Source organism: Poeciliopsis prolifica, unplaced genomic scaffold (genome assembly GCF_027474105.1).
Source record: "Poeciliopsis prolifica strain line A6 unplaced genomic scaffold, Auburn_PproV2 SCAFFOLD089, whole genome shotgun sequence".
Classification (NCBI taxonomy): Eukaryota; Metazoa; Chordata; class Actinopteri; order Cyprinodontiformes; family Poeciliidae; genus Poeciliopsis; species Poeciliopsis prolifica.
This window is the reverse complement of record NW_026562464.1, coordinates 290,392-304,945: the sequence shown is the minus strand read 5'-3', so window position 1 is coordinate 304,945 and position 14,554 is coordinate 290,392. Positions and strand designations below refer to the sequence as shown.

At 40.3% G+C, this 14,554-nt stretch overlaps 1 protein-coding gene across 1 annotated transcript; it reads left to right on the top strand.

Annotated features, from left to right (window-relative positions):
- The first annotated feature begins 2,179 nt into the window (after positions 1-2,179).
- dldh (dihydrolipoamide dehydrogenase) lies at positions 2,180-14,369 on the top strand. The gene is made up of 14 exons (XM_055022717.1): positions 2,180-2,307; positions 4,073-4,148; positions 4,627-4,706; positions 4,850-4,918; positions 6,160-6,229; positions 6,666-6,766; positions 6,873-7,016; positions 7,100-7,201; positions 7,289-7,479; positions 7,555-7,725; positions 8,647-8,836; positions 9,119-9,256; positions 9,808-9,897; positions 13,436-14,369. The coding sequence occupies exons 1-14, from the start codon at positions 2,269-2,271 to the stop codon at positions 13,499-13,501; spliced, it is 1,527 nt and encodes a 508-aa protein (XP_054878692.1). The 5' UTR covers positions 2,180-2,268; the 3' UTR covers positions 13,502-14,369.
- The last annotated feature ends 185 nt before the right edge of the window (positions 14,370-14,554 follow it).

Below are 14,554 nucleotides of genomic sequence, written 5' to 3'. Positions count from 1 at the left end.
ACGAAGAACACGGCAGACGGCTGCAGCTCAAGTCCTGAGAAGATTTACTTTAATCCTATTAAAAGCTCAAAAACATTCAAGACGGTTAGTGTGAGATCAGAGGTTGTGTTGTGTGCTTCTGTGTGTCTTTGCATATGCCATTGTCCCTTATTAGAATGAAAGAGCAGCAATTACATTCAAAATCCATTATTACAGATGGAATTTGTATAACATATGCCAGAATCCTCTATAAAACTCTGAAGGAAAACCATTTGGTCCTTCCCCAGATGCATTTGTTGAAGATCATGAAACTACAGTCTCTCGTTTAAACAGGTGACAAGTTTTTTTTTCTGTCTTTAGCTTTATGAAACTGACAGATTTTTTAAAAGTCTTCTGTCAATCATATGGGAAAATACCAGCTTAAAACATATTTTAATTAATACGTTGGCTCATGTAAATGAGCCAACAGGAACATTTTTGCGGAGTTAATTGTCGTTGATCTGATTTGTTTAAAGTTATTCAGATTAATGTGATTGTATTTGCTGTGAGTTTAATGTGTTTTTTAAAGGACAGTGTTGGATCCAGTGTGACTCTGAGGTACTTGAACTCCTGCACAAGGTCAAGCTCTGTTCCCCCCAGGAACACACTGGACCGCTCCAGTTTTATGGGGTTTTTGTGAACATCATTGAAACAGTTTTCTTTTGGTTCAATAATAAAGATGACTGTAAAAGCCAATGCTATATATTCTCCAAAGCTGATGTCAAACTTGATGAAGCTTCCTGGGTGCTTTTAGCAGATGTAAAGATAACTGCATCATCAGCATACATTTGGAAATGGACATGTGAACACACATTTGGCAAGTCATTTATATACATGGAAAACAATATTGGTCCTAAAATAGAGCCCTGGGGGACCCCTGCTGGACATTGAAGATATGACGAGATTGTGCCCCCTACACTCACAGACTGTCTCCTGTTGGACAAATAAAACTGAAACCAGATGAGTGCAACTTCTGCAAAATTAAAGTAAGTTAATTAAGTAAGTTAAAACCACCTGCACCAACGCAGGTGGTTTTATCAAGCAGAGATTTCACTGTTTCTACGAAGACACAATTTGCCGTTTCTGTAGAATGATACTGACGGGACCCAAACTGCATGGGGTGCAGAAGAGAGTGGTAGCTGAGATGTTTATTCAGCAGCTTCAAAATCCATTTTTCTGCTACCTTGGAGAAAACAGGAAGGATGCTGATTGGACGATAGTTAGACATATTTGTTTTGTCTCCTGATTTAAAAATTGGTGAGACTGTAGCCACCTTCCAACCTGATGGAACTGTTGCCATTCTGATGGATGCATTTATCAGATATGTTATTGGGCACACTAGTGTGTCTATATATGTTTTTAAAAATTGTGTATCAAGCCCATATTCATCTTTGGCTTTCGAGGCCCTCATTGATTTAATTATTCTAGCAACTTCAAACTGTGATTTGCTCTAAGTTAAACCTAGGTTGTCTGAGATCAGTAGACTGATAAGGTATATCTGACTGAGTGAACATCTGTTATTTCATTAACAGAATAAATAAAAATGTTATTGAATTCAGTTGCTATTTCTTTTGGATTAGTCAGTAACTTATTATTCACTTTTATTTCCAGACTGTTATTGACCGTTCTATGTTCCTTACGGATCAGTTTGTTTATATTTTGCCATATGATTTTGCCATTTCCACTTGCACTTTTGATAACATCCAAAAAGAAATTTGCTTTGGCTTTATGCAATGCATTAGTTGTTTTATTCCTCATGGAGGTAAATCAATAGTCAATCCAGATTTTAAAGAGGTTTTAAGCAAAATGTCTCTTTCTTTCATAAGTTTTTTACAGTTATTATTTAGCCAGGGCAGATGGTATTTCCTTTTATTTCCTTGACTTCTTTTAAGGAAGGGTTCCATAACTTCTGTAATTTTTGAGTTAAATATTTGAGAGTTGAGTTCAATATCATCTTCTGAGAACAAATAATTAACTAATTAATTAACTAGTTCATTATTTTTTGTTGATTTATTTATTTTTTGTTATTATTAATGGGCTTAGTATTTATCTTGAAGAAAAGTATACATTTAACTTTCCTTCTGTGATTGTGAGCAGATGGGAGTTCGCACTCCGATACAGAGGGTGGCAGTAATTCGACCTGGTGGTGGTTTGCCAACGTCCTTAGAAAGAAGAAGAATTTCATAAGTCCTTCCTTGCTCGGCTAACCTTCTTGTAGGTTACTTCCTCTCTGTCAGGGACACAGACAAAATGCAGAGCTGTACTCAGCTGTACCGTTCTCTCGCCACGGTAAGGATGAGCCTGGTTTCTGGTACAATGTTCACCAAGCGGCGGCCGCAGCAACTTTTACGAGGCATTTGTTTGGACTAGCCAGCTAGAGGGTGGCTAGCTGCTCTGCTAACAGACATTATCTGGTAAAGTGGTGTGTACAACTCATACTGCTGGCTTTCACTGCAAAGATTTAATAGTTAAGTAATGAGTTAATATTGCAATTCTTGCAGACCATGGCTTGTTTTCATGCAAGACTGACATGTAAAATAACAGCTAAGCAGGCTATTATTTTTACTTAGGCGTCATCCAACCCTGCAACTGTGTTGAAATGTACACAGTTCCAGCAGGAATGCTTACCTCCCATTCAATACTATTCACATCAATGTAGCATAATAAATGAATGACCTTAATAGTTATGTACTAATTGTACCTGGTTCTAAAGCATAAACTTCGAGGACAGGCTTCTTCCACCCCCCAGTAACAGATGCCACGATAAAGACAAGCAGTTTTTGTACACTTTGTCAGAGGTTATTATCGTTATGTGAAATACCTGCGACCTAATATTCTAGTCTAGTCATCAGTTTATTTAGCTAATTAAGCATTTAATTTTTTTTGTTTTTACAATTGTGACGTAATTATACCTTAAACTTACAAGATGAGACAAGGTATCAACATAAGGGTTGTGAGCACCAAATGACCTGCACCAGGACATTTGGTGCCAAATGTGCTGGTGCATTTGGCACCAGGACACATGAGGCCGCAGTTCAATGATCGACTTGGTCATTGGATCTGTGGCCGTTTGCCTTGGACACTCAGGTGAAAAGAGGTGCGGAGCTGTCCACTGACCACTACCTGGTGGTGAGTTGGCTCCGGTGGTGGGGGAGGATCCTGGTTTGGCAGACCCAAACATGTTGTTAGGGTCTGCTGGGAATGTCTGGCAGAATATTCTGTGAGACAGAGCTTTAACTCCCACCTCTGGCAGAACTTCAAAAATGTCCCGGGGAAGTGGAAGACATTGAGTCTGAGTGGATCATGTTCCAGTCCTCCATTTCCGAGGCGTCTTATGAAAGCTTTGGCCACAAGGTTGTTGGTGCCTGTCGCAGTGGCAACGCTTGAACCCGATGTTGAGAGGATCAATTTTGGTGGCCTTAGGATCGCATCTTTGCTTTTTGCGGGCCAAAAACTGAAGCTCTCAATTTACCAGTCGATCTACATTCCTACGTTCCTACCCTCAACAAGATTGCAGATACAAGATGCCAAAATGGGTTTTCTCCGTAGGGTGGCTGGGCTCTCCCTCAGAGATAGGGTGAGAAGCTCGGTCATCCGGGAGGGACTCAGAGTAGAACCAATGCTCCTTCACATGGAGAGGAGCCAGTTGAGGTGGCTCAGGCATCTGGTCAGGATGCCTCCTGGACGCCTCCCTGGTGAGGTGTTTCGGGCACGTCCCACCAGGAGGAGACCCTGGGAAGACCCAGGACACGCTGGAGGGACTATGTCTCCTGGCTGGCCTGGGAATGTTTTGGGATTCCCCTGGAGGAGCTGGAGGAAGTGGCTGGGGAGAGGGAAGTCTGGGCCGCCCTTCTGAAGCTGCCACCCCCCGACCCGACCTGGATAAGCGGTGGATGGATGGATGTTCATAAAATAAAATTAAAGTTTATTGATCCTTGAGGATCAATATATTTTAATCACTATGCCATTATTATTATATTGCTTGAAAATGGTCTCAGAACAACAATATTCTCATTTATGGCGTTTTTAACCTTTACTTTGATTTGCTCAACAGAGAAGTCACCACCTCCCTTTAAAGCTCCATGGAGCCATGGCTTTGTCTGTCAGAACTTATGCTGATAAAGCAGAAAGTAAGTCCTTTTTCCCATGTTTAGGAAACACAAGGTCTTTGAGACGAGTGATTGTTGGAGGTGCACTAAGCAGAGACCTGTGGTCAAGTCCAGCCAGCAGTTTTAGAAAGTTTTCATCAAATTCCAAATTTCTTGGAGAACTCCTTTTATGAAGGACAATTTAGATTTCAGAGACTTCATAATTCATATTGTTTTATTTATTTTGGATATTCAAAATGTCTCCCATTTCCACTGTTAAATGTTTATTTGAATTGAAAGTTTATTGATGTTATTATGCCATTATCATTAATATACTTGAAAATGGTCTCAAAATATTATTATTGTTTAGTCACAACTTCCAGGCCAATTTACTGTCCTTGGTGTCATGACAAGCCCAGACCCAACCGAGATATTCTATTTTAATTTACTAAAGAAACAACATGTTCTATGTTCTTTCTGTTCTGCTGGGAGTAAATGTTCCTTCATTTGTTGTGTGCAGTCGATGCAGACGTCACCGTGGTCGGCTCCGGTCCGGGTGGTTACGTCGCAGCCATCAAAGCAGCACAGCTTGGCTTCAAGGTGAGCAGGCTCCTGGACAAGTTAGTGGTTAATCAAATCTCTGATCACCTAGAGGAAGTCAATGTTTTTGTTGAAAATGTGGGTTTTAAGTGAATAAATACATTTTTTTTTTTGTTCTGAAAACTTTTTGATTCCTTTGACAGACGGTGTGCGTGGAGAAGAATGCCACGTTGGGTGGCACCTGCCTCAATGTGGGCTGCATCCCCTCAAAGGTAACAAACAAGTTTATGATCCATCATTTCAGCTTAAAAATGTCAATATCATTCCCAGTATTCTGAATGGAAATATAATATACAACTGGAAAGAAACAGAAGAAAGGGCTCATTTCAGTCCACATTCATTTTAACTCAGACAAAAATGATATTTTAATCAATGCCATTTTTTTAATGGACAAAAACTTGACTAACATGAAATTAAATAGAAAGCAAATTGGAAAGATGAACTCGTATGATTATGAGAGATTGCCATAATCATGTACCAAAGAAAAATGAAACAAGAATATTGTAGAGGAAATAAAATTAAATCAGATCTAATCTATGTAAAAACAACAACCAAAAATCAAAAGTTAAAAGTTAATCCTCATGTGGCAGGAAGTGAAACATACTTTGTGTCTTGCTCCAGGTTGCAGGTCCATTCCTCCAGTGAAATGAAAAAAGTGTAGATTACATACAGAGCAGAATATTTTGTTCCAGTGCAGGTCATTCTGGGACGACTGCCAAGCTGTCCCAGAATGGACATGATATGAAACATTTTTACTGTCACCATGGTGATGTGATCATTCTCTGTTTGTTGCTCACAGAAAACCTCAGAACGTTTCTGTAACATAGTAGTCGAATGAAGCTGAGTACAGTTTATGGAACGCTATTGAATTGATCATCTGCTCTGGAGTGTAAATAAAAGAGATGATTGTATATTTTAAGAAAACAAGAATAAGTATACACACCATTTACATCGTGGAAAAGGAGCTACACTTAAGGAGGATTGTGGATATTTTCGTTTTCATATGGACAGCAGACAGCACTGCAGATGCAGGAGTGACGTTCTATGCAAAAAGAGACGCAGACGGCTGTAGAAAACGCCATGTTTTTATTGCTTTTTTTTTAATACGTATATTTGGAAGTATAGGTTTACAGAAATGGCAAAATTTGACATCACTTATTAAATTTTGCAAAAAAAACTCCCAAAAACAGATTGCTCTTGCTTGATGTGGTTTTTGGCTTTTCCGAACGCTCCCATCTACTGCTGGGTCTATTGGTAGTGTGTTTATAATGTCTTCACACTGAGAACAAAGAGGAAATGAATACAAATATCTTGCTGAGTGCAAAAACTAATCAGACTGGCTTGTGTGATTAGATGCATTAAGATGCATTTTGTAATTTTATGCCACATAAATTAGCTAAGCTGTGATGAATCAATAGTTTTTTTCTAATTCTGTTTCTGTTTTTGACTCTAGGCTCTGTTAAACAACTCCCACTTGTACAAGATGGCACACGGCAAAGACTTTGAAAGCAGAGGCATTGAAAGTAAGCTGAATGTAAAGAATACAGATTAAAGTAATGTACACTTATGAATCTGAATGTATCCATGCAGAAGCTAGTTCTAGTCAATGCTTCTTGTTTTATTTCTTTAATCTTCATTTTGTGGTGTGTTGTGATCGTGTGCTGAAGGCAGCATGTCGGAAAGATTAGGAATTTCTTAAAGAGACAGAGGCAAATATCAAAGTGTCAAATTGCAAGGTCACATTTCTTTGAAGTCATTTGTGTGTACATAATTTTCATAACATCTGAAGATGGCATAGTTATAAAATGGGACTATGTGTCTGGAAAATGCATGACTCCACCCCCTTAAAAATGCACTGTTATTCTCTTAAATCAGTCTCAGTAGAATTCATTTTCAACATTTTGGGATATGGCTGTAACGGGCTCTGCTGTTTCTCATCGTCTCTCTGTCATCTTTCAGTCTCTGGAATCTCATTAAACCTGGAGAAGATGATGGCTCAGAAGAGTGGTGCAGTCAAAGCCCTGACTGGAGGAATTGCACATCTGTTCAAACAGAACAAAGTCAGTCTGACTTCATGTTGCTTTACTTATCATTTTAAAAGCTCAGATATTTTTTTACAAGTTGATCTTTTTCTTTCCTGTGTTTTTTTTTCTTTTCTCTGCTCAGGTAACCCATGTTAACGGTTTCGGTAAAATAACCGGTAAGAATCAGGTGACTGCCACGGCAGCAGATGGCTCCCAGCAGGTTATCAACACTAAGAACATCCTAATCGCCACAGGGTCAGAGGTCACCCCCTTCCCAGGGATCCAGGTACCATCTTTCACTTATTTATAGCTGCAGGGAACTTTTGAAGTTTCTCATTCTTACTAAAAGCATTTATTGTATTTTGTTAGATTGATGAGGAATCCATTGTGTCATCGACTGGAGCTCTGTCCCTAAACAAAGTGCCAGAGGAACTGATTGTCATCGGAGCCGGAGTTATAGGAGTGGAGCTGGTTAGCCTGATATGCCTCCCCTGCCTCAAGTTCATCTGTTTTCTTATTTTGCTCATTTTTCTCACCAACATGTCCATCCTGTTGCAGGGTTCGGTGTGGCAGCGTCTGGGTTCCACGGTGACAGCAGTGGAGTTTCTGGGCCATGTGGGTGGCATGGGCATTGACATGGAAATCTCCAAGAACTTCCAGCGTATCCTGCAGAAGCAGGGCCTCAAGTTCAAGCTGGGCACCAAAGTCCTGGGGGCCACCAAGAGGCCCGACGGCAAAATAGACGTAGCGTGAGTTGACGAGGAGAAGAAGAACACGCTTCTAGTGTCAGACAGTTTGTAAATGGTTTTGGTTTGACTCTGCAGAGTGGAGGCGGCGGCTGGCGGAAAGAACGAGACGCTGACATGTGACGTTCTGCTGGTCTGCATCGGCAGAAGGCCATTTACCCAGAATCTGGGTCTGGAGAGCGTCGGCATCGAGTTGGACAACAGAGGTCGCATACCGGTCAACAACCGCTTCCAGACCAAAGTGCATGGGTACGACCCTTCACCTGCTGACGTACTGAACCTCAGCCGTCCATGCCCTGCTGCTGCCTTCATCCAGGAATCAGTAAATGAGAGCTGGGGTGGTCCAGTGTCCAGCCCATGACGGGACCAACACGCACAACCAAGGAGACAACATTTCACTCACTTATTCAGATTAGAGTTTAGCAGTAAAAGAAAGTATTTTGAGCTTCTAAGATCAGGGCGTCGGTCAGCAATTTCTTTAATTTCGGTCTAAAATAATATTTGAACAATTTCTGAGATTTTACAGATGATCAGCATTTATTTCACACCAATCTAAAAATTTGGGCCAATATTAATACTGCTTTTATGGCTAATAATTACAGACATGATATACATTTGTGGTGGGATTCGATTACAATTTTTGAGTTGATTTGAGTGTCTGTAATTAATGAACTGAATTTTAATCAAACTATTGACACAATAAGCAACATTTTCAATTCAAAAGCTTTTATCAGCTAAATTTCTGAATGCATAGACATTAACTCAATGAGAAAGATATTTGTTGCTTTTAATCTGTTATTTAGGTTATTCAGCCATCAGATTGGTGAAAGATCCTACTCTATCCATTCAGCGTTGAAGTGTTTCAGGGACTCCTGATCAGTCATGGGACGTTTGTAGAAATGTGAAGTGTGGGTGTTAGCATTAGCATTTGGGACATCTGTGCTGCTTGTATAGCTTCACTGACAGGCTAACTCCTCCTTCTTTTACTGCGTCCAATCAGATAATTTTTTGAAAAAAATGTAACTGCAGTGAGCCAAGAGTACTCTGTTGGCTTTGTTTGTATTTAGTGTTGTAAATAAGTCTGCTAAAAGAATGCATGCAGTTATGAAACCCTAAATGGTTCTGAATATTTTTGTTTGCCCCTCCCCACCCTCCTGTTTCTCCTATCAGCATTTATGCAATTGGCGATGTGATCGCTGGACCGATGTTGGCCCACAAGGCTGAGGATGAGGGCATCATCTGCATCGAAGGCATGGCTGGTGGAGCGGTGCACATAGACTACAACTGTGTTCCCTCAGTCATCTACACCCACCCTGAGGTGGCCTGGGTGGGGAAGACAGAAGAGCAGCTTAAACAGGAGGTCAGAATCCCATCATGCTTCAGCTTCACGTTTGGTTCATTTACAGTTTCAGTAGAGTTGAGAAAAAGTTCTAAGTCACATAGGAGGGTTTGGGCTAAATATTCTATACATTTTAAAGAACATACAGATGATAGGTGTCAGGTGCTATTGGTGTCAGAGATCACAGTAAAGGATACAACTGGCTAAATAGTTCATCAGACAAAAATGCTAATTTGCACTAGCATGTTTTCAGTTTGTCAAACGGTTTATATTCAATCATGGATCTGTCACTTTTTTCCCTAGGGTGTCCCATACAAAGTTGGCAAGTTTCCTTTTGCCGCCAACAGCAGAGCCAAGACTAACGCAGACACCGACGGCATGGTGAAGATTCTGAGTCACAAGGAGACAGATCGGATGCTTGGAGCGCACATCCTTGGAACGGTGAGAGTTGAGAACAGTTCACACTGAGTAGAAAATGCTGTAGAAAGGCTCTGAGACAAGTCAGACATTCAAGATCAGTATCACTTCATCGTATCACTGTAGTCTGACCTAGGGATGTGCATTTATAATGTTATCATTTAGCCTGATTAATTTCTTATTGTAGTAATAATTTAGATTAAATTATTAATGTCACAATAAATTCCAGTTAATGATGTTTTTTAAAAAAAGAAAAATCTCTGTTGCCAAGATAAATATTTTCTCCACTATTTGTTCAAAGAAAGCATCATATATATGATTAAATGCAGTTAGTAGTTGCAGTTTAATGACACAAATTACACTCCTTTGTGTGACTGGTGAAAAGAGCAGAAATTGTTTTTGAAGGACTACAATTGCTGTGGCACAGAACTGGAGAGGTACAAGTTACCGAACAAAGGAGTAATAAATAGTTCTTATTGTTACTTCTCTCATTATCATGACAGTACTGCAAAATATCATGATAAAACTGTGACTGTCCTCTCCCGGTCTGATGACATGGTTGTCTTTTGATGCAGGGAGCTGGAGAGATGGTCAATGAAGCTGCTCTGGCCATGGAGTACGGAGCTTCCTGTGAGGATGTCGCTCGGGTCTGCCACGCACATCCAGTACGTTCTCTTCCCCACTCTCACTTTAACATCCCAGCAGTAAGAAACCTGCAGGCATACAGACCAATAAGAATAATGGTTTACACATTCATTTCAATCTATTTTAATTGTTCAAAATTCATGGAAAATTATTTTCTATCGATTTAAGCTGTAGAGTTGTTTCCTCATTGAAGACTTACCTCCTAAGACTGTTCCGAATGGCATCATGATGACGTGCTGGAAGCAGAGTGTTGGAAAGAGCTTCTTAAAGAGACAGAGGCCCAATGGACCTGACACAGGGGCCGCGTTTCATTGGCTGATGCTCATTCTATGTAGCAGCTGTGCTACCACATGCATGGCTGTCTCACAAACACAAACTAATGTACATGCATTAGTAAATGCATGCTAATGTAGTCAATTTACTTCAACTATTCTTGAAGTAAATTGAGTAAGTTCATCTCCATTGTAAGCTGGTTGTATTTAATCACAGCAGAAATGAGTCAAACTTTTACTGGCTGTCCTGGCTGTATACCACTCCCACCTGCCGGCGGATCTCATCCTCCATTTCAGCCAGCAGCATTAGTAAATGCATGCTAATGTAGCACCAGGCTACATTAGCATGCATTAGTAAATGCATGCTAATGTAGCACCAGGCTACACTGCAGACCGGCAGAAAGTTTTCGGATCAACAATGGAAACAGAATGGTTCTCCATTGCCAGTGGGTAATCTGTGCTGGTGATGTCAGGTATCCTGATCATATTTGTGGTAGTAAAATTCACAGATTTCCGAATCAGAAGCAGAACGCCTTGCTTGGATCAAAGCTTGTGCAAAACCGCATGAGCAGCTCAACCTTCATAGGATCAACAAGATCAAAGGAGTCTGTGCTGGTGTAAGTATTATTGATTTGATTTCTTTCTGTCTGAATGAAAGAAAATCAATAACAAACACCTCCATCATCTTTTAGCGAAGTACAGCATAATGGCAGGACTGATACTAATTCTACACCTTGACGCCTGTCTGCTACAGTCTTACGTTAGCACAGTGCTTCTCAATTATTTTCCGTTACGCCCCCCATAGCAAGAAGAAAACTATTCGCGCCCCCCACTCCCCACCATGACTATCCATCTCTGCATAACATTTTTTCCTTATTAACATTTTTTTTTTTGCTGAAAAAACTCTAGCGGCTTATCGGTGTGATTGGGATGTAACGTATTTAAGTGACGCGCTAATTTATTTGGCTTCATGCTGTCCGCTGCGAGCATTTTTAGACACAGCAAACACACCGGTCTTTCCTCTTCTCCAACTGTAGTCACAGTGAAGCCAAGCGCTAAATACGCTTCGTCGTATTTCCTCTTCTTAGCTTTCGGTTGACTTTCTGTTGTCTCATTATCTTTGTCTCTCTCCGCTTTTCTTTTCATCCCTGTGAAAAACTTTTTCATGTTGGGGGTTGTTGAATAACGGAGGCCATAGACAGAACGCAGTCGGAGCTTTTTGTTGTCTTAACACTGCTAACCAAGGCAAACCTGTTGTCTTGTAAGTCGTAAAATGTTGCACTGTCGCAAACGTGACAGAAGTAACAATGAGATCGCCACTGACGCCTACTGTGCGCAATTACACTTTCTACTAGTACGGCCAAAAAAAAAGCCTGTTCCCCAGGATCACACACCCCCCCAAGTATCGCACCGCGCCCCCCAAAGGGGGCCCGCCCCACTATTTGAGAAGCACTGCGTTAGCAGATCAATATGCATGCAGTAAAGATTTTATTTTAGCAGAATATGCTTTTGACTAAACTGTTACTCGTGTTAGCCACTCTAGCACCAAGTACAGTGTATCAGGCCTGGGCACACTCAAACATTTGCCAACAAACCACAGGAATCAGCCACTGATTTCAAAAGTAACCTACAAAACGATGAAGCCCGACTTACCCAGCCTTGCAAGAACAGTAAGCATCAGTGATCTTGTCCACAGCTATACTGATGCTGAGGGTGTGAGGATCTGCCGTTTTCCTCATCGACCGAAAGCATTTTGCTGTTCCGTGCATAATGATGGAGGCATCGCGGCTCAAACATCTTGATGTCATCCGAAAAAGATGACATGAACTTGTTGGTTCCTCTGTTGCAGCTGATATTTGGTGAAAATCCAGCAGAAATGATGCAATAATGGACTCAGAAATGCTCCATCAGTCCAAGTGGAAGACCCCATGTTAACATAGAAACAAAGCACCGCGAGGCTTTGTTTGTGAGACTTCCGGCCACGTGAGATTTTCTAGGTCGGTGGTGGGCGGAGCTTGAAATGGACCTTGGTTTGGGTCCATTTCAAGGCATCAAATTACAAAGTCAGATTTCTTTTAAGTTATGTTTTATATATGCAACATTTTTAGAACAACCAAGATAACTTATTTGATTTTGCCTTACTTTTAAAATGACACTATGTGACTGGAAAAGTATACAATACCGCCCCTTTAAGGAAAGAACAGTTACCAGGTTTAATGTGAAAATTTACAAAATTTCTCATTCCAAATGTCACTGGTTTAAACCAGTGACTTTAAAGTTATTTTTCAAAATATATTTTATAAGTTTGATCTCTTATCCATTAGAACACCCTTCAATATTCAACAGAAGATGTTAGCATATATAGAGAGAAATATCATGAGGTAAATATTAATGGTTAATTTGGCTCGTGTAATTTAGTGCATTAAGTAAGAAAGTGAAAATGTTTTTTAACGCTAGAGGGTTAGCGTAAGGAACTGTGGAAAGCTAGTGAGGCCTAAGTTGTGGCAGTGTACTGATCCCTGACTACCACTGGTCAGTGATGCTATGCTCTCACCTGGTCACTAACTGATTAGAAGCTCAATTTCATCAGACTTGCTGGACAAGTTGATATCCAAATAATTCAACGATTCAAAGGTATTTATTTCAAAACTAAAACAGGTATTCCTTCACTCACGTTCGTTATTCTTGCCCTCTGTAGTGTCTGTCGCTGCGTCTCCATTACAAATATGTGCCAATCTTTGTCTATATTCTGCTAATGTTAACCACAACTTTACAATTGAAGTGTTTCAATTAGATGAGAAATTAAAGTCACGGATGCATAAACTTGAGTTGCAGCAACAAGCCCCGCCTCTTTAGTTGCTGCTACTTATGAGGCGTTTGGGGAAATTGTAGTTGGTGATTTTACAGAAGAGTTATGGATTCAACATGTTGGAATGAAATTACTTTTTCTGAACTGTGTGATGCTGTGAGAAAAAAACTAAAACAATCCATTGTTCTTCAACAGCTTCCTGTTTTCTTCTGCGTTTTCTCCAGTAGTAACATCCTGCTGTTGATCACATGACTTATGCGATGTGACAAAAGTGTTTTGCTATGGTTGGAAAAACCACCTCATCCTAAGCCAGTTTTTTTTCTTTTTGAAATTGATGTGTTTCAATTAAGCAAATATATTTTTGTAAAATCAATATGCACAGTTTTATAGTTGGAGGGAAATGCAGCTGGAGTTGTTATAAGGTCACCATTTTTACCTCCTGCTCATCTTCCTGCCTGTTCTGCCCTCGTCCTGCAGACGGTGTCGGAGGCTTTCAGAGAAGCCAACCTGGCGGCGTCCTTCGGAAAAGCCATCAACTTTTGAGGTTGCAGCATCCGTGGCGCTGTTGCTGGAGAAACGGGACACGTACCGTCTGCATCGAGACTTTCACTGACTTAAGCCACCTGTGATCCTGTGTCCATCACGACGGGATAATCACAATTAGTTTCATGTTATTTAAGTGCTCCAAAAAGAATATTAAAATGGGTTTGAAAGCTGAACAGAAGCTGACTTGTGTGAGACTGCTTTGTTTTCAGCATGTACTTTAAAGTTGCCATGGCGATATTTTCTTCACCCATTTGTGGAACAGGGATGGATGGTTTTCTGAGACAACTGTGATGTCTTCTAACTGAAGGAAAGGATGTTTGCTGGTTTGTTTTTATTCTTTCTTTTAATTGTGTGAAAGTTGGGAGCTGAAGTTAAGATTAATGTAGAAATCTCTCTGCTCTGTTTGGACCCATTCCCTACATGTAAACAGCACATTTTTAAATAAATGTTGACTTCTCTGCAACTCTGCTATTGATTTCTTCCTTCCTCATCGTAGACTGTTTAAAAGGTGAACTATTGAGAGGCCTTTCCTGATTCAGTTAGGCAGTCGACTGACTGCTCCATTCATCCCAGCCAATAAATCCAGTTCCATAAATATTTATGTGGTGGTGTCTTCATTCAGCTCTGTAAAATTTGAAATATACTGGATGCACTTTCTTTCAGAAGCATCTCAACAGATTGGACCCAAACCTACAGGACAAGGTTGTTTTTGTTCCTCTTTGCATCGACAGTATGCAGCGTTGGTCCCCAATTGTTGATGCTGAAACACGGCTCTCAGCGCTGACAGATAAAGAACTGTTTGTATTTAATTATCAGATGCTAAATGATTTCAATACAAATCTTTCATTAAAGATGATAAAAGATTCTTTTCTTTCATTCATATATTTGGCTTGAGTAAGCTGAAATCAGTAGTTTTTTTTTGGAGAGCTTCGTGTGCTAAAGGGAGTGGAGGTTGTATGTGCAGCATTGTATCGACTTCCTCTCTTTAAGAGTTCCTGGTGCTGCAGCAGACCAAAATCTCATTATGCAAAAATGAATTTGTGCAAAAAA

Excerpts from the sequence above, each read along its gene's own strand:
- dldh (XM_055022717.1), top strand. The coding sequence starts at position 2,269 with ATGCAGAGCTGTACTCAGCTGTACCGTTCTCTCGCCACG. Across the intron at positions 4,149-4,626 it reads TTATGCTGATAAAGCAGAAA|TCGATGCAGACGTCACCGTG; the intron begins GTAAGTCCTTTT and ends TGTTGTGTGCAG. Across the intron at positions 4,919-6,159 it reads TGGGCTGCATCCCCTCAAAG|GCTCTGTTAAACAACTCCCA; the intron begins GTAACAAACAAG and ends TTTTGACTCTAG.